Source organism: Sarcophilus harrisii, chromosome 1 (genome assembly GCF_902635505.1).
Source record: "Sarcophilus harrisii chromosome 1, mSarHar1.11, whole genome shotgun sequence".
Taxonomy (NCBI): Eukaryota; Metazoa; Chordata; class Mammalia; order Dasyuromorphia; family Dasyuridae; genus Sarcophilus; species Sarcophilus harrisii.
The window spans coordinates 684,669,746-684,686,460 of NC_045426.1; the positions used below are offsets into that span (position 1 = coordinate 684,669,746).

The following is a 16,715-nucleotide window of genomic DNA, read 5'->3' on the forward strand; positions in this document are numbered from 1 at the left end:
TATCAGTTTTATTCCAGTTAATTTGGTAAATTATTACCTAAAAGTATACATTATATAAGCTATACTGAACTACTTCCAATCTGCTTCTCACGGTCTGTACATAAATTAAGTCTAAATCATTCATAGATATTCATGACAGCTATTAATTAATAAATTACTATCATAGGTGTATCTGTTTGAAAATTGGCATCACCTGCTTCTGTCTTCACAGTATCTAAAAATAGCTTCTTTGGTAATTAATCTATTGGTTCTTCTCATTTCATGTAAAACTGATGTCATCCAGTCCTCCACACGTCCTTCAGCACGCACTATCTTACGGAATTCCATAACTTCTCCTTCCGCTGAAATCATCGCGGTCACCAGTTTTTCACCACTATCACCATCTTGAAATCTCAGTGATGCTATATTGTCATACATCTGAAAAACACCAGAAGAAAATGCCAGGAGAAAATTTTGCACATCTGTCACACAAAAACACATAAAAATCCCCACGGTTTTTGGTCTGCTTGCTTGCTTTTGAGAAGGGGTCACGTCCAGCTTGGAAGCACAGCAGCTATTCACAGGCCCAACACCATGGCTGCCTGACACACAAGCTTTGACGGGATGCTTTTCAAATGGGGGCTGGTTTGCCTCTGTTTAGGCAACCCAGTGACCCTCAGCTCCCAGGGGCTCACCATACTGGTACCAGGCGCAAGAGGCTAACCGATTGGCTACTAACAAAACTCTCAAGGTAGAGACATCTGGCCAGCTCAGTGCATAACACACTGGTCCTAGAGTCCAGGAGATCTGGATTAAAACCCAGCCTCAGACATCTAATAGCCATGTGACCTGCTGGATAAGTCTTTTCATTTCTGTTTGCCTCAATTTCCTTCTTCCTTCCTTCCTTTCTCATGACTATTTAGGCTTGAATTAATTTCAACATATAAAATATCTAATTATTTCAATCCCTCTATGTCTCCATCAGTGTTCTTTGTCTCTTTGCAAAAGGGAATAATAACAGCATTTCCTTCCCAGAATTGTTGTAAGGATCAAACGAGATAATATTTGTAAAGCTCTTAAGGCCTGGCAAGTAGTGGATGTTATATAAATGCTTTTTCTTTCCTTCCCCTCCTGAGCTTAAGCAATACATTAGTTTTAGCTTCCTCCATTGTAGGGATTTCCAGACACACACTATCACCTGGCCTAAAACAGACTTTAAAGGATGTTAATGTATCAGAATAAAATCAAAGTTCTCCAAAGAAGAATAACATCTAAGCCACCCTAATTATACTTTCTACTGTGAAAGGGAAATGTCGGCTTCTTTCAAATTATTTCAAAATAAAATCTTTCTCCTAGAAAACATCATAAGGAAATGAATGGTGATGATAGCTAAAGTACAGCTTCATTTCCATTCAAAATAAAAATTTAACGAGAAGAAAAGCCAAACAAAATTTTGAGAAAAAAAGAACTCCAATTTGACATGGTGTTATAAGTTTAATTTGACAACATCTGATCATAATAACTCCAATAATGACTCTCAGACATTTTCATGGGTGCCAATTAGTTCATTCTTTAAATAATTCCAAAAAGGGTTAGGAGACCACTACATTGAAAGTGTTATTTTAAAAACTGGCCACCCCCTCCCCCAAAAAAGAGGGCAGAAGTAACACTTTTTTAAAATGCATAAAGAGCATGAAGAAATTCAGAGGGAAGCCCAGACAAGCAGGACAATTTTGAAAGCAATATATGACATCTATTACTTGCTTTTTTTTTTTGAAAGCAAGCAATATTAATTGCAGATTTATGATTTCATATAAAAACCATTTTTTGAAACGACTAACAGGATGATTTCAGAGAGGCTTGAAGAGGTTTACATGAACTGATGCAAAGTGAAATGAGCAGAAGCAGGAGATCATTGTACACGGCAACAAGAAGATCATATGATGTCTCATGGACATGGCTCTCTTCAACAATGAGATGATTCAAACCAGTTCCACTTGTTCAGTGATGAAGAGAGCCATTTACACCCAGAGAGAGGGCTGTGGGAACTGAGTGTAGTTCAAAACATAGCATTTCCACTCTTTTTGTTGTTTGCTTGCATTTTATTTTGCTTCTTTTTTTTTTCTTGTGCGGCATGATAATTGTATAAATATGTATAAATGTATTGGATTTAACATACATTTCTACCATGCTTAACATAAAAAAATTAAAAATAAAAACCACTTTTTGCATTCTGCTGTGTGATATATAGAAATGCTCTCTTTTTTGGTGTTAAAGTACAGAATTTTTTTAACCTTTAAATAAATAATGCCACACTTTACAATATAAGAATAATTATGAAGAACACCAAAAGAGCAAATAGTAGCTCTGGATCCAATCAAACAATTATCAAATTGATCTCAGCGTATTTTTGCCACTATGGAAAACTAGAAATAATTGAACAACCTTTCTATTATGTATGCTTCCAAATCAATGAATCCAATCCATTTCCACTCAAAAGTTTTGCATTTCCCAGGAAAACAGAGCTGTCAGCTACAGAGTGCTGATAGTAGCCTCTCTGACACTGTCCAGGGAGGGCCACTGGCGTGTGACCCCCGGAGGCAGGGAACCTGACCTTTATCATGTGCTCCTGCACACAGAGTGGATCGCTGCTGCCAAGGATGCTGAGCAGCTCATCATCAGAGATGAAGAAGAACCTCGGGAAGGCATTCCTCTTTGAATCCAGATAGTCGTTCAAGCTTTTCTGGCATTTCTCAAGTCCCTCATTTATATTCTGCAAGTCAGTCAGTCGATTTGGAGCTTCGCAGCATCTCTTGATCACAGGATCTTTTGAAGTCTCAGACATGATCTACCAAAACCCAAAAAGAAAGATTTCAGACAAAACTGACTGTATGACACAGCTCAATAAAATGCCGCCTTTGTAATTAATGTTTTTAAAATCCAGCTCTTTATTTTGGATGATGATGTCACTGATATGATAATCTACTAGACAAGAAAATTGCAAACCATTCCAGTGTCTTTGCCAAAAAAAAAAAAAGCCCATGGATAGTATAGTCCACGAGGTGGACAAGACTGAAAACCAACTTCTACTGACCCAAGTGTCCCCTTGTGGACCAAATAGGTATCTGCAAAGACCCCCTCATCCAGGTCTGGAGTTAGTAATCAGGGGATAAAGTCAGGAAAACGTAGTGACCCTCACCAGCACCAGACCCACCAGGACTATGCAAGAACAGGCTTTGTGCTCACGACCAGATTAATATATGAAGAAGATGAGAGGCACAAATGCAATTCATTCAAAATGCTTCAAGGGTCAGATCAATCACTGAATTCCAAATTCCTTTTTACTAAACACCACAAAAGGTGGCAGCCTAGTGAGTGGACAGAGAACCAGCTCAGAAGGAAAGCCCAGCTTTAAATCCCACTTCTGACACCCGCTTTCTGCAGAAGCTTAGGCATTCTCATCATTTCTCTCCAGCTAGAAGCTGCAAAGTAATGATGCATCTGCCCTCTCAAGGGGGAGCTTCCTTCACCCATAAACTTACAAATCTGAGTTCCCCCCCCCCAAAAAAAAGCAGGACAAAGAAAAATTATCCATACAAATGCAGAACCAAGCACATGGAAAAGAAGAAACTCAGAGTATCTCACAGTTTTCTTTCTTCCTGATCATGACTAAAAAAGAAGCCATCTGCTTATTGCCCATATCTATATTATTAAGTCACTTATTAAAAATTATATGGATGTAAATATAAAAGGCTAAATTTTACTCATGACTATTTAGGCTTAAATTAATTTCAACATATAAAACATCACCTTATTATTTCAATCCTTCTATATCTCCATCAGTGTTCTTTGTCTCTTTATTATCGCTTTTTCCTCTTATCATTATCCATTCTTTCAAATCTGTTTTTTTTATTTTACATTATTTCATTATGGTCTTTCTAGATTTCTTTGTATTCCTCAAACTGCCAATCTTAATGTCATTATAGTGCTCAATTACATTAATATTCTATAATTTATTTAACTATCTTCCTAATGTTGAACATTTAGGTCTCATCTTTTTTAAAATTACATATAATGCTGTTATGATAAATCTGTGCATAGATTCTTTTTTTTTATTTTGATAATATCTTAGGGTATATCCCCACTAATGGAATCACTGAGTCAAAGGATATGACTGGATTAGTAACTCTTACTATATACTGCCAGATTGCTCTCCAAAGTTTCCATGATTTTATAATTCCACCAGCAATGCATAAATGCATCTTTTTCTATACCAACTCTCAGCATTGAGTTTAGTTGCTTTTAATTCTTTTTTGACAATTTAATTGGTATGAAGTGGTGCATAAAAGTTGCTTAAATATGCATCGCTTTAATTATTACTGAGATCCCAATTAACTATTAATCATTATTAGATTACTTGCCCTTTTAAAGACTCTGTCAATGTTGTCAAATTTCTTTGCCTCATCTGGTAGCTGTGATCGTATATCTCCACCAATAAATATGCTTTCAAGATACATCCACTTCCTCTGGACCACCATCCATATCTAGAAATATACATTATTATCATCATCACAATTCTGTGAATTCTATATATTCACAAAATCTACTTAGTAAAGTATATATCATAATAATGTTATAATAATTGTTAACAATATAACAATTAATATATTAAATAATGAATAATATCATAATAATGATAAAAGATATTTATCTAGTACTTTGATTTACAATGCATTTTACATAGATTATCTTATCTGAGGCTCTCAATAATCCTGTGAGATATTATGAAGCAATAAGTTAACTTCTTAGTACTTCATGACCATAAAAACCCCGTTTACTATTTAATTCAATATATATTTATATTATATATATATATATATATATATATATATATATATAATAAAACATCTATGGGTGACAAAGTATTGCTTGGTCCTAGGCACAAAAAAAAATGAAATCAAATCCTGTCTTCATGGGCCTTCAAATCAAATAACATTAATGAGAGTGAACATTTATAGAAGTATTTAACTGTTGTTGTGAGGCTAAAATGTGATATATTAGAATATCACTTAGACTAGTACTTGGCACATTGTAGGTGCTATATAAACATTAACTATTATTATTATTGTTGTTGGTATTATGATGATAGGATGAGGATGAGGATGAGGATGAGGATGATGATGCCTTTCACTGGACTATCAAACCTTGCTACATGAGTCACTCCTAAATTTTTTTTCCTTACCTCAATAACTTCACCAATTAAGGAGAGAGTTTTTTCCCATTTGTGCACAGTTGACAAAAAGGGCCCCACAAATCTGCTTCCTGAAATGCTCTGAAGATTAACAGTGTTGTCATCAAGACACTGAATGATGTCATCTACTGATCCCAAAATGTATCCTCGCTCTTGAATTCCCTTAAAGTACTTAATGACAGAAAATTTCATATTTTCCCATGTGTCTAATATGTCCTTGACACCCTGTTGGTAGATATAAAAAGAATGGTCAATCAATCAGATCCATGAAGTGCCTACTATGCGCTTATTAGTAGAGATACAAACAAGTCTTAACTCCTAAAGACCTCATATTCTAACAGAGGGCCAATACGTACATAGATAACATAATAGGCAAAATGCATATAAAATAGATTTAAAATAACCTGGGACAAGAGAGGGAGAATAGAGCCCATGGCCTGCAGAAGAAGGCCATGACAGAGCTTAGTCTGAAGGAGCCTGAGATAAGGGAGGAAGGAAAAAAGGATAGGCTGGCTACAGAAAGACCCAGATCTGATGGGAATAAGGGATGTCCCACATGAAGAAGATCAAGAAAGCCCAGTTTGGCAAATTATAAAGTGGTGGGGAATCATTTCATATAGATCTAGAAAGGAAGGACCAGGTTGTAAAGAGTTTAAAACTCTCTCTCTTCAATATTGCTATAAATACTGCTCTGTTATTTGGAACAATCAAAAGTAGAATTCAATATAATTCAATTCACCAAAGATTTCTTGAGCCCCCTACCCTATGAAAATCACTAGGGTAGGCACCAGGGAAAAAAAAATCAAACAAAAAATTTTAAATATTAAAAAAAAATCCTGCCCTCAAGAGATCTTATATTCTACTGGAAACACACAACTTGTACAAAAATAAATGTTCAGATCAAGAAATTGTATTTCCTGCTAGGTGGCACAGGGCCTAGATAAAGCACTGGACCTGGAAGCAGGACGACTCATCTTCCTGAGTTTAAATCTGGCCTCAGACCCTTGCTGGTCTCATTTCCCTCACCTATGAAAAGAGCTAGAGTAGGACATGGCAAACCAAGAAAACTCCAAAGAGAGTCAAGAAGAATTAGACACGAATGAAATAATTGAACAACAACAAAAATCAGGAATAATAGGAATCAAATGCCTTCTTCTGGGAGAGGATTTATATTTGACAATCAACATCCTTACCTTCTCAATGGTGATTTCCTTGACAGCAGAAACCACAATCTCTTGGATAACATCTGAATACTTGTGAAGTTCCATGGCAAACATGTTTTCTAGAGTGAATGTTTCTGTCATCTCAAAAAATATGCCAGTTTTTTCCATAAGTTCCTTCCAATGTCTGAAAATGAATCATTATATGCATGGCTAAGTCTTATTAATTTATGCATACAATGTCAATCATTTACATAAATACTGAGTTCTCATTATATACAAGGCTCAGGATGGACAGAGATTGGGAGGGGCAGAATGAAGACTTTTTAAAAATAAAACAAAATCCTCGCCCTCAAGGGGTTTTCTAGTCTAGTTTGTTCTTCATTCTCGAAGTGCACCATGACATCAGGAAAGATGCCATGACATGCAAGTGAATCGGATTTATGAGAATCCCAAGTATACAAAAAATTTACAATTCAATCTGAGAAGAATTTCTTAAGCACCTACTGTGCCAATACATACAGCAGGTATTTAATAAATGCTTGCTGCTTGAACCATAGGCACTGGAAATGCAAGAACAATGAAACAACATGATAATTGGAGGAGGGGAGGAGCACTAACAGCTGGGGAAATCAGGAAAGGCTTCCTGAAAGGTGACACACTGGCAGAATCCTGGAAGAAGGTAGAGACTCTTAGAGGGGGAAGCCTAAGGGTGAGATACTTCCTGGGAAAGGCAGGGAGATAGAAGAGGCAATATTGAGTTTCAGGAATAGCGAGCAGACAGTTGGGCTGGAACACCGACTACATGAAAGGGAATCACGTGAAAAAAAAACCTCCAAAAGGGAAGCTCAGTCTAGCCTGGGAAGGGCTTTACATTTTATCCCAGGAGCGGCTGAAGTTTCCTGCTCGGGGGAGTGAGGGGTATACTGTGTGGAAGTGTCTAGAGCAGAGTCCAGTTTCAGGCAGGAGGGCAGCCCTAACATCCGGGGACTTGCAAGGTAGCTTCTTGCTTAGTGTGAGCAGTTTCCCTCCTGCCTCCCTGAACCACTATCGTCAGGCTGGGATCACAGTTGTATAAAGCTCATAACAAAGTGAGCATCCATGGGGTAAGGAATGATTGAGCAAATTTGGCATGTTAAATGGGATGAATTGTAATTATAGTAGAAAGTGCAAAGCACAGAATTTAGTCAGTGGACCCAAATTCAAATTCTATCTCTGCCATTTACTATCCATATGTCTCTGGGCAGGTCTTAGAACCTCTTAGGGCCTCAGTTTCCATCTCTGTAAAATCAAGAGGTTGGACTAGATGACCCCTGGTGTCCCATTTGGCTCTAATCTCTGATAGGAATAAAGAAAATAAATTTTAAAACCAGGAAAAATATGGAAAGAACAGCATAAATTAATAAGGATAAAGAAAATGGAACTAGGAACACACTACACATAAATATTATGAAAATGTATAAAAAACACAAGCAAATGGCCATGTCTAGTTTAAAGAGGAAAGGGACAACCAGGGCTGAGTGCTGCACACAGCCAACAGGTGCTGCTGCTGAGACAGCATCATGGCGGTCCTTGGAGCAGATGATCTCTTTGGCCATGAAGACGATTACCCCCCCGGGGGTGCTATGGAGCTGTCATTCCAGGATACCCTCAGAACCCACATTGGCCTGGGAATCAGGAACTCCTGGGTTCAGATCCAGTGTCGGGAACTTAGTCATATGACCCTGGGCACCTCTCTGTGCCTCAGTTTATTTATCTGTAAATTAAAGTGGGATAGGGGGAAGAAAACAAAAGGAAGATAGGTGTTTAGAATTGCAGGCCTACAATGGAATGGAACAGACCTCTCTCTCAGAGCTTCATTCTTCAAGTCCAGAAGCAAAGGAATGGAATCTTTAAATGCTTTCATCCTGTTTTCCAAATGAAAGGCAACCGACAGGCTTCGCACCTGCCTAGGAAGTTTTCTGAGGGCCCTGAGGAAGTTCTCAATACCTTCCTGAAGAAACTGGACGTTCAGGTTAGTCCACAGTGTCTGAGACCATTCCTCTTTGGCAGCCTATGAAAACACAGAAGGGCCAGTCAACAAGACATCCCTTGGACAACCAAACTCATTGAATAGAAAAGTCTCATTTTCACTGTCAATTTTTTTTCAGTTTTTAAAAAAATCTTAAAAAAAAAAGATTTTGGATTTTGGATTTCACAAGTACATCCCTACTGTATGACAGAACAAGAAGCAATAGTCTAAAAAACAAATTTTTGAGCTTCCATAGAGACAAAAAAAGGATTGTTTCTTAAAGCAGCCTCTATAGTCTATGCATATAGTATTCCACGAGCCTTAAAGTACTCTATATGTGTCAATTATTATCTTGATAGTAAATATCAGCAACAACGGGTTTGTAAAGATTAGACTATAAGCTTTATTAGCTTAGAAGCTATTTCTTAATTGTTCATATTTAATCTATATCAGATTGCTTGCTGTCTTGAGAAGAGGGAAGATGGGGGGAGAAAGGGAAAAAATTGGAACACAAAATCTTACAGAAATGAATATTTAAAACTATAGTATTTGGAAGAAATAAAAAAAATAGTATTTGGAAAAAAGAAAACAAAAAGAAATTCCCATATTTAAGCTGCCTCCTCTCCTATAATCTTGCCCAGAGTGTTCTGTACACAGCAGCCACTCGGATATTGGGTGCATTTAAATTAAGAGTAACTGAGGTTAACAGTTGTCTTCCAGGAGTGACAAGCTGTCAAGGGAAAGAGAGAATAGCACTGAGACAGATCTCAGTGAAGGTTTCAACAAGCTAGATTTCGGCTGGATGTCAAAAAGAACTTCCTAACAATCAAAGCAGTGCAAGAAAGGGATGGGCTGCCTGGAGAGACTGCTGTTCAGCCCTACGGGAGGTATGCAAGCAAAGTTGGGAATCAGCTACTGGGGAGATTCTCGTTCCTCCTGTCCAAGGTACTGATTGGTCTGGGTGGCCATTCCAACCCCTTCCCAACTCCTAAAAGGCTGGCTTTCATATTCTGGACTATACTCACACTGTTATGAGTGTTAAAATACACAATTTATACATGCATTTATAATCTAAATGATACCCTCCCAAAAAAAGCTAACTATATTTTTTATATTTTAAATTGGGAAATGGTGTAGACAAGTGGGGTGAAACTCACATAAATAAGGATTCCTGGCAGGTGGGAAGAAGGGGAACTTGGAAAACCTCAAATTCATATTATCTATGTTGGTCTGTATTTTTATTCGTTTTGCTAAACTGAATTACATTTCACTCTGGTTGAAACAGTCTCAGAGACTGTGAGTTTGACACTCTCTGTTATAGAGACAATAGGCTGAATCCACAGGAAGCATCAAGGTGACCATTAACTTACTCCAAGGATCTTGGCACACAGGTTTGCGCACACAACCCTCCATCCCACCTTACCTCCCAGCCCCACAGCACAACAAAGAGAGTCTTAGAAAATACAATTCGGGAAGCCCTCTCCTGGTCTTAACATCTGAGCCCAGGTATTTCTGAGCTCCCTCCACCCACACACGTGCCCACGGGTCACTGACCTTCTGTGCACTATAAATGTCAAAGATTTGCCTCAATCCGGCTATTTCCCTCTGCACTTGCAGCAAATCTGGGTACATGGTGATTGGAAGATCAAAGAGCTTTTCAGCATTGGCTAGCTCCTGGCGGTTCTTTTCATGCTTCACCAACTCCTTCTCAAACACAGCTAAGAGCTCCATTCCTGGAAAAAGGTTCATAAAGTTCCCAATCACAAATAGGGCCGTTCCTTTAATAAGATATTCCATCTACCAACTCTGGGAATCTTTGCTGGATCTCCCTCATCCTTCAGAGTTCTCTCTCTCCTCATCTCGGCTTGGTGGCTTGGTTTCCTCAAGTCCCAGGGAAATTCTCACTTTCTACAAGAAGGTGATCCCAACCTCCCTCAATGCTAATGCTGGTTCTGTATAATCATGTTGCTAGACAATTATTTGCACATTGAATATATCTTATGTAGTCTTACTGGTCAACAATTATTTGCATGTTGAATATTCCACTAAATTGTGAGTTAGAACAGTGCATGGTACACAGTAAGCATTTAATAAATGTCATTGACAACTTGGCTTGACTCTTGGCTTCCCTATTTACATCTATTATAAATATCTCAGAAAGTCTTACTAAGAAACAGTTCTATGCCTGGGAAATTATATGGTGATTCCATGAAAGGCCAGGGACTATTTTTCATGTAAAACTTGTACCCATAATCCACCTGAGTATCTCAAGTATGTTCAGCCATTCCTCACCTTTATCAAGGTCTTCACCAACAGAACCAGGGCCTTGGGTATTAAAACGTTTCGCAAAGTCCTGTATCTCACGACTATACTCGGCAATTTCAGCTCGAGTGATCTGAGAAAAGTAATTTGGCTCATTAGTTATTATGATAATGATGAGAATAAATCATATTTGTGTAACATCTTACAATTTTTACATTGCTTTTTTCTTATTTTTTTAATATTTAAGCACTTTATATTTATTTAAGCACTTTCCTTATGTAACTGTTGAGGGATATAGGGCCCATATTATTGTCCCCATTTTATAGATGTGAAGACTAAGGCCCAGAAGGATTAAAAAGTAATATTTAGAGCTTTAAGATTTGAAAAGCACTTCCATGATATCATTTGATCTTCACAACACTCCCATTTTATTATTGATCTCCATTTTAAGGATGAAAAATATGAAACCTAGGGACAGCTAGGTGGCACAGTCCTGAAGTCAGGAGGACCTGAGTTCAAATTTTCCCTCAGACACTTAACATTTCCTGGCTGTGTGATCCTGGGCAAGTCACTTAACCCCAATTGCCTCAGGAAAAAAAAAAATTGAAACCCAGAAGGGTTTGGAGATTTTCTGAAGCTTAAGCACCTGGTGCTTGGCGTGGGATCTGAATCCAAGTCTTTCTGACTCTGAGCCCACCAGTCCGTTTCATGCCATGCTACCCCAGGTTTGTCCCACCATGCCAAAGCTATCCCTTCATTTCCCTTTTTCTATCTTTGTACCTATAAAATATAAAGTACCTCTGTAAATGTCCTTTTTATGCCTCCAAGAGAGTGTTCAACTTCCTCTGATTCTGCAAACAGTTTTTTCCATATGTCCTCAATTTGTGAAGCCAGTTCTCCCTCGGCTTCACTAGGCTGAAGAGAAATAAGGCATCGAGTAAGAGGGAAAGTGTCCAGAGAATCAGGCTCCAGTGGGTGCTTATCTCCCTGATGCTCTCATTATTCAATCAGGACTTATTTTTGGCTCTTACCAAGGCCTGTTCCAAAGAAGGGCCAGGTTCTCCCCTTACTTTCTTCTGGCCTAGTGGACTCCTGGCTAGGGGACTGGCAACAAGGGCTCCAAAGTGCCACAAGAGAGCACTGAGGTCAGTCAAAACCGAGATCAGGCCTCTGGGCATCCACCTTCTCCTACCCCATAAAAATGCAAACTTCCTGGTCTGGCAATGCAAGCCTTCCACTGTCTGGGTCCGGCTCCCTTCATTGCATGTGACTCAGCTTTGTTCACAAGGCCCAATGGTCCCATCACCTTTCCTCACACACCACCTTCCATCTCCCATCACTGGCTGTCCCTCATGCCTGGAATGCCTGCCCTCCTGACCGCTGCCTCTTGAGATCCTCCAAGACTCACTCAAGCACCTCCCAGAGGAAGCTTTTCCTCCTCACCCTCCTCCAAATGAAATTACTTTGTTTATATTTGTATTCATTTAACTACACAGGGTGTTGTGCTACCGTCCACTCCAGGAAAATGAAAATCCTTTCAGGCCTAAGATGTTTTTTCTCTCTGTATCCCCTTCTCCAGCACATAACAGGCATTTAATCAATATCTGTCATAAAATGTTCAGGAAATACAAAATCACTTACATAGAGGTCGTACATCGCCATGGTCCGGTACCTCTCCTGGATGTCCCTAAATCTCATCTCCACTATGAACGATCTGCTTCTAATATCAGCAATTGTAGTGAGGACAAATTTGAGATCTTCAAGACTGGTGGGAGGCGTCTTGAGATTTTTTGACAATATCTATAAAGAAAAGGTGGTGAGACCTTATGGGAGCTGGAGGGAGGAAAGAAACAATTCAAAATGAAAATGGAAAACGTGGGATTTTTTCCCTTGGCGGGACTGAGCAGCCACATACCTCAAACTCCTCATTGAGCGCGAACAGCTCTTCCTTGGCCGACTCGCTGAGAAGCTTCCCCAAGGAGACCACCCAGGACTTGGCACTCTCCTGCACCGTGTAGGCCAGTGGCCCCAGCTGGAGGCGGATGCACTGCTCATCCTTCACCAGGGACTGCCGCGTCACGTCGTTGGCTATCTTAGAGTAGAACTGCAGCTTGTCGTCATAGGCCACACAGGGCGGCTTCTTGGCGGCAAATTTCTCCATGACGATGGCCTTGTCCAGCTTCCAAAGGGGTCGGTAGCGCTTCCATTTGTGCAGGTACTTCATGAGGTTGACCAGGACCCTGTGCACGTTCTGGGGGATCATGATGGCCTGCTCCATGATCTGGGGGTTCAGGAACACGTCATCATAAAAACTCAGTGTGACGAGCTCCTCCTCCTCGCCCTTTTGGGGGGGACACTCAATGCAGGTGCCATTCATCCATCGGACAAAATGCTAGAGATTCAAGAAAAAAAAGGAGGAAAATGTTTGAGGAACAGGCTTTGGAGTTTTCATTGCTTTAAATATTGGCAAATGAATTTTGTTCATTCTTCCATGTTAAAGAGAGATAAGACAGGGGTTCTTAAGGTGGAGGAGATGGAAGTGGTGGAAAGTGGTCCATGAACTTGGATGGGAAAAAAAATAACATTTTAATTTTCACTAAGTTCTCACTGAAATTCAGTAAATTCATCTAATTATTTAAAAATAGAGTTCTGAGAAGGGGTCCATCAGCTTCCCCAGACTCATCTGTCCAAGGGATCCAGGACACCTACAAAAAAGGCTAAGAACTGCTGAATGTGAATGGTAACATCTGGGTACAACATTGTTCTGATTACCAGGGGAGTACCTTTCCCCAAATGAGATTTTTTAAAATGTTTTAAGTATATATGTAATGGTAAAAAACACAACACAAAGCAGCTTCAGAATAAGGACAACCTGGGCTCACGTCTCACCTCTATGGCCCAAACTGCTTTTCTGACCTTCAACAAGTCGCTTGACTTCTCAAAAGCTGCAAGCAATTCTCTAGGACTGTGCATTGACCTACAAAGTTACTGGGAGTTCCCATTCCAAGAAACAAGATGACGGCTCATCATCATTATCTCCGTTTGACTTATGTGGTCACTGGGATGTACTCAAGCTGAATAACCTACCAATCAGAGGCCAGGCCAACGCCTGGCTCAGACACTGACTACCCATTGGTTATCAATGATCTCAGCAGGATAAGCCAATTTGGATCAATAAAAATTTGCTCTTTTTTGAAACAGAAGAACTGGTTCTCAAGATTTAATATAAATTACAGCCTAGATTTTTTTTAAGTTATAGTATTATAAAACAAATTAACCTGAAGAGAGAGCACCTCCTCCCTTCCTCCCAGGTACGTTATGAAAATCCAATGAGATAATATATAAAATCCTCTGAAAAATTAGAAGAGGGATTAGAGCTATGATTTCATTTACACAAGGAACTCCTGGAGGAGGAAACTCTCACCACCTGTGCAGTTTGGCCCGTGTCCTCTGACTGATACCCTTACAGAGTATAAAAGGCAAGTTAGAGGTCACTTGGTGATACCATAGTGCACAGACACTTACTAGTTGTGTGATCATGGACCTTTAATTTCTCTGTGCCTCAACTGTCTCATCTGTATAATAGGAATATTAAGAGTCCCTACCTTGCAGGGTTGTGAGATTCAACTGAGTTAGCATATAAAGCACTTTATAATTGTTAAAGTGCTACATAAACAGCAGTTGTTCTTATTATTATTGTTCCTCATTTCAAAACTGGCTCTCTAGCCATGATGCAAGGTTAAGTACTACAATATATAAGGTGGTCTTGCCATTGAGGGCCCAGCCCTGGAGATCTATGTGGATCTTTGGTAAAGCTGCTTCTGGACTTGTGTGATGATGGGAAGGGCAGGGCAAACAGAGGGAATCTGTGACAGGTTCCATCCACTTAGTGCATAGTAAAACCTTTTAATTGGCCACTGCACTGGAATTGAGTGTTATACACAAAAGGCATTAAGTGGCCTGATCATGGTTCACTCAGGCAGTCTGGGTAAAAGGGAAGAAATGCTGTGAATCTCCAGGTTGGGAAGCTCCTCTTCCAGCTGGTGACCATGCAGCTTATAGGCCATCACGGTCCCTCTTATGCCCATTAAAGGACAGGTATTCTTAGGTGAAGGAGTAATGGAAGAGAGCTAGCAAGGAGCTCTGAGATCATCCTAGGACTCACCTTGGTAACTTCCACACAGTCTCTGACACAATGGACACACAATTTGTCTATCTCGTTGGCACTGGGATGTAGAATTATCTCAGGAGCGCTTAAAATAGTTTCTGTTTGGAATAAAGGGTTATTCCCAAGAACCAAAGTATTGAATGACTGCAGATTCCTGATGGGGGAAGAGGGAAAGAGTCTTAGTTGGGTTACTGACACTCAATTTTACTGTTAATCTTCCAGTGAGCAAAATGTATGTGCAGAGTTAAACCAAAGAGCTGTCATGAAAGTCTAGCTGAAGGAGGCTTCTATTAAATGAACTTCTTGCAGCTTGTGTCTGTCTGGGTTCATTTTTGTGAGGAACAGGGGGTCTGGACCCACAGTTTCAAGGTAGGAAGACAGTTCCTCTCAAGCTCTTTCAAGCTCCACATCATCACATTAACAGTGCAAGGGGTGGCTGAGGGATCCCAACAAATTTACAAATAAAATAAATAAACTAGACCAAGGTTTTTTAGGAGATTAACTTACTTTAGGACTAATCTTGTCAAGGCTTCATAAATTTTATTTTCCCAATACAAATAGTAGGGAGCCAGCTTGGGGGCCTTGCCTGTGTTTGTGTGGATCACCAGGCCCTCTACTTTGGTAAGCATTGGCCCTATAGCAAGGTATTTTCTGACCATGTGCTCCAAATCTCTGGCTCTTTCACGTTCAATACATTCAAAGAATTCTTTCACACCTGCAAAAGTGATCACAAGTTTGTTGTTATATAGTAATAATGGAAAACTTTCATTTTGCTTAGTTATTTCAGAAAAGGTCCCAGCCAGACTTTATCTCACTCCTTTGTGGACTCACTTTCTGGACTTCTCCCCATGTCCTTGAGGGAAAGGACTTCCTTGTCTGCTGGGACCTGGATCTCCAGCACTTGCACAGTGTCTGCCTTGTGATAAGCATTTAATAAACGCTTTATCTATCAATCTAATTCCTTTCATTGATACTCCCATAAGATGGTTGAGCCAAGGTCCTTCACTCTCCTAGTCCTATTCTGGACACTCTCAGCTTACAAATGTCTTTGTTTTTAAAGCAAGTTTCTCTGATAAAGGCCTCATTTCTCAAACATATAGAGAAGTGAATCACATTTAAAAAAAAAAAAAAGTAAGAGCCATTCCCCAATTGATAAATGATCAAAAGATAAAGTTTTCAGATGAATTAATCAAAGTAAGCTATAGTCCTATGAAAAAATGTTCCAACTCACTATTGATTGGAGAAATGCAAATTAAAACAATTCTTGAATACTATCTCATACCTCTTAAATTGGCAAATAGGATAGAAAGGGAAAATGACAAATGTGAAGGGGATGTGGGGAAAATGAGACATTAATGCATTGTTAATGGAATTGTGAACTGATTCAACCATTCTGCAGAGCAATTTGGAACTATGCCCAAAAGGCTATACTATGCATATTCTTTGACTTAGCAATATCACTAGTAGGTCTGTATCCCAAAAGAGATTTTAAAAAAAAAAAGGAAAAGAATCTGTACAAAAATATTGATAGTAGTTCTTTTCTAGGGGCAAAGAATTGGAAATTGAGGGAATACTCAACAACCAGGGAATGCTTGAACAAACTGTGGTACATGGTCTTGATGGAATACTGTTGTGCCATAAGAAATGATGAGCAAGTGCTCTCAGAAAAACCTGGCAAGATTTTCAAAAGCTGATGTAAAGTGAAATGTACTGTGTACAGAGTAACAGCAATATTGTTTTTTTTTTCGAAATATTTATTTATTTTCTGGTTTCACATGTATGGTAACTTTTTTTAAAATACACATTTCTTTATGAATCATGTTGGGAGAGAAAAATAAGAACAAAAGGAGAAATACCAGTGGAGAGAAAAAAACAGAAAAAAAA

The 16,715-nt window shown here is 39.2% G+C and overlaps 1 protein-coding gene across 1 annotated transcript in view; it reads right to left on the reverse strand.

Annotated features, from left to right (window-relative positions):
• The window catches only part of DNAH10 (dynein axonemal heavy chain 10), a 145,762-nt gene that overhangs the window by 84,850 nt on the left and 44,197 nt on the right, over positions 1 to 16,715 (reverse strand). The window contains exons 18-30 of the mRNA XM_031948437.1: positions 15,339 to 15,546; positions 14,829 to 14,985; positions 12,579 to 13,055; positions 12,305 to 12,463; positions 11,462 to 11,578; positions 10,694 to 10,796; positions 9,956 to 10,134; positions 8,232 to 8,443; positions 6,424 to 6,577; positions 5,222 to 5,455; positions 4,401 to 4,523; positions 2,594 to 2,827; positions 194 to 417 (exon numbers count right to left, since the gene is read on the reverse strand). Coding sequence (XP_031804297.1) covers positions 194 to 417; positions 2,594 to 2,827; positions 4,401 to 4,523; positions 5,222 to 5,455; positions 6,424 to 6,577; positions 8,232 to 8,443; positions 9,956 to 10,134; positions 10,694 to 10,796; positions 11,462 to 11,578; positions 12,305 to 12,463; positions 12,579 to 13,055; positions 14,829 to 14,985; positions 15,339 to 15,546 — 2,581 coding nt within the window. The remainder of the gene's footprint in view (positions 1 to 193; positions 418 to 2,593; positions 2,828 to 4,400; positions 4,524 to 5,221; positions 5,456 to 6,423; positions 6,578 to 8,231; positions 8,444 to 9,955; positions 10,135 to 10,693; positions 10,797 to 11,461; positions 11,579 to 12,304; positions 12,464 to 12,578; positions 13,056 to 14,828; positions 14,986 to 15,338; positions 15,547 to 16,715) is intronic.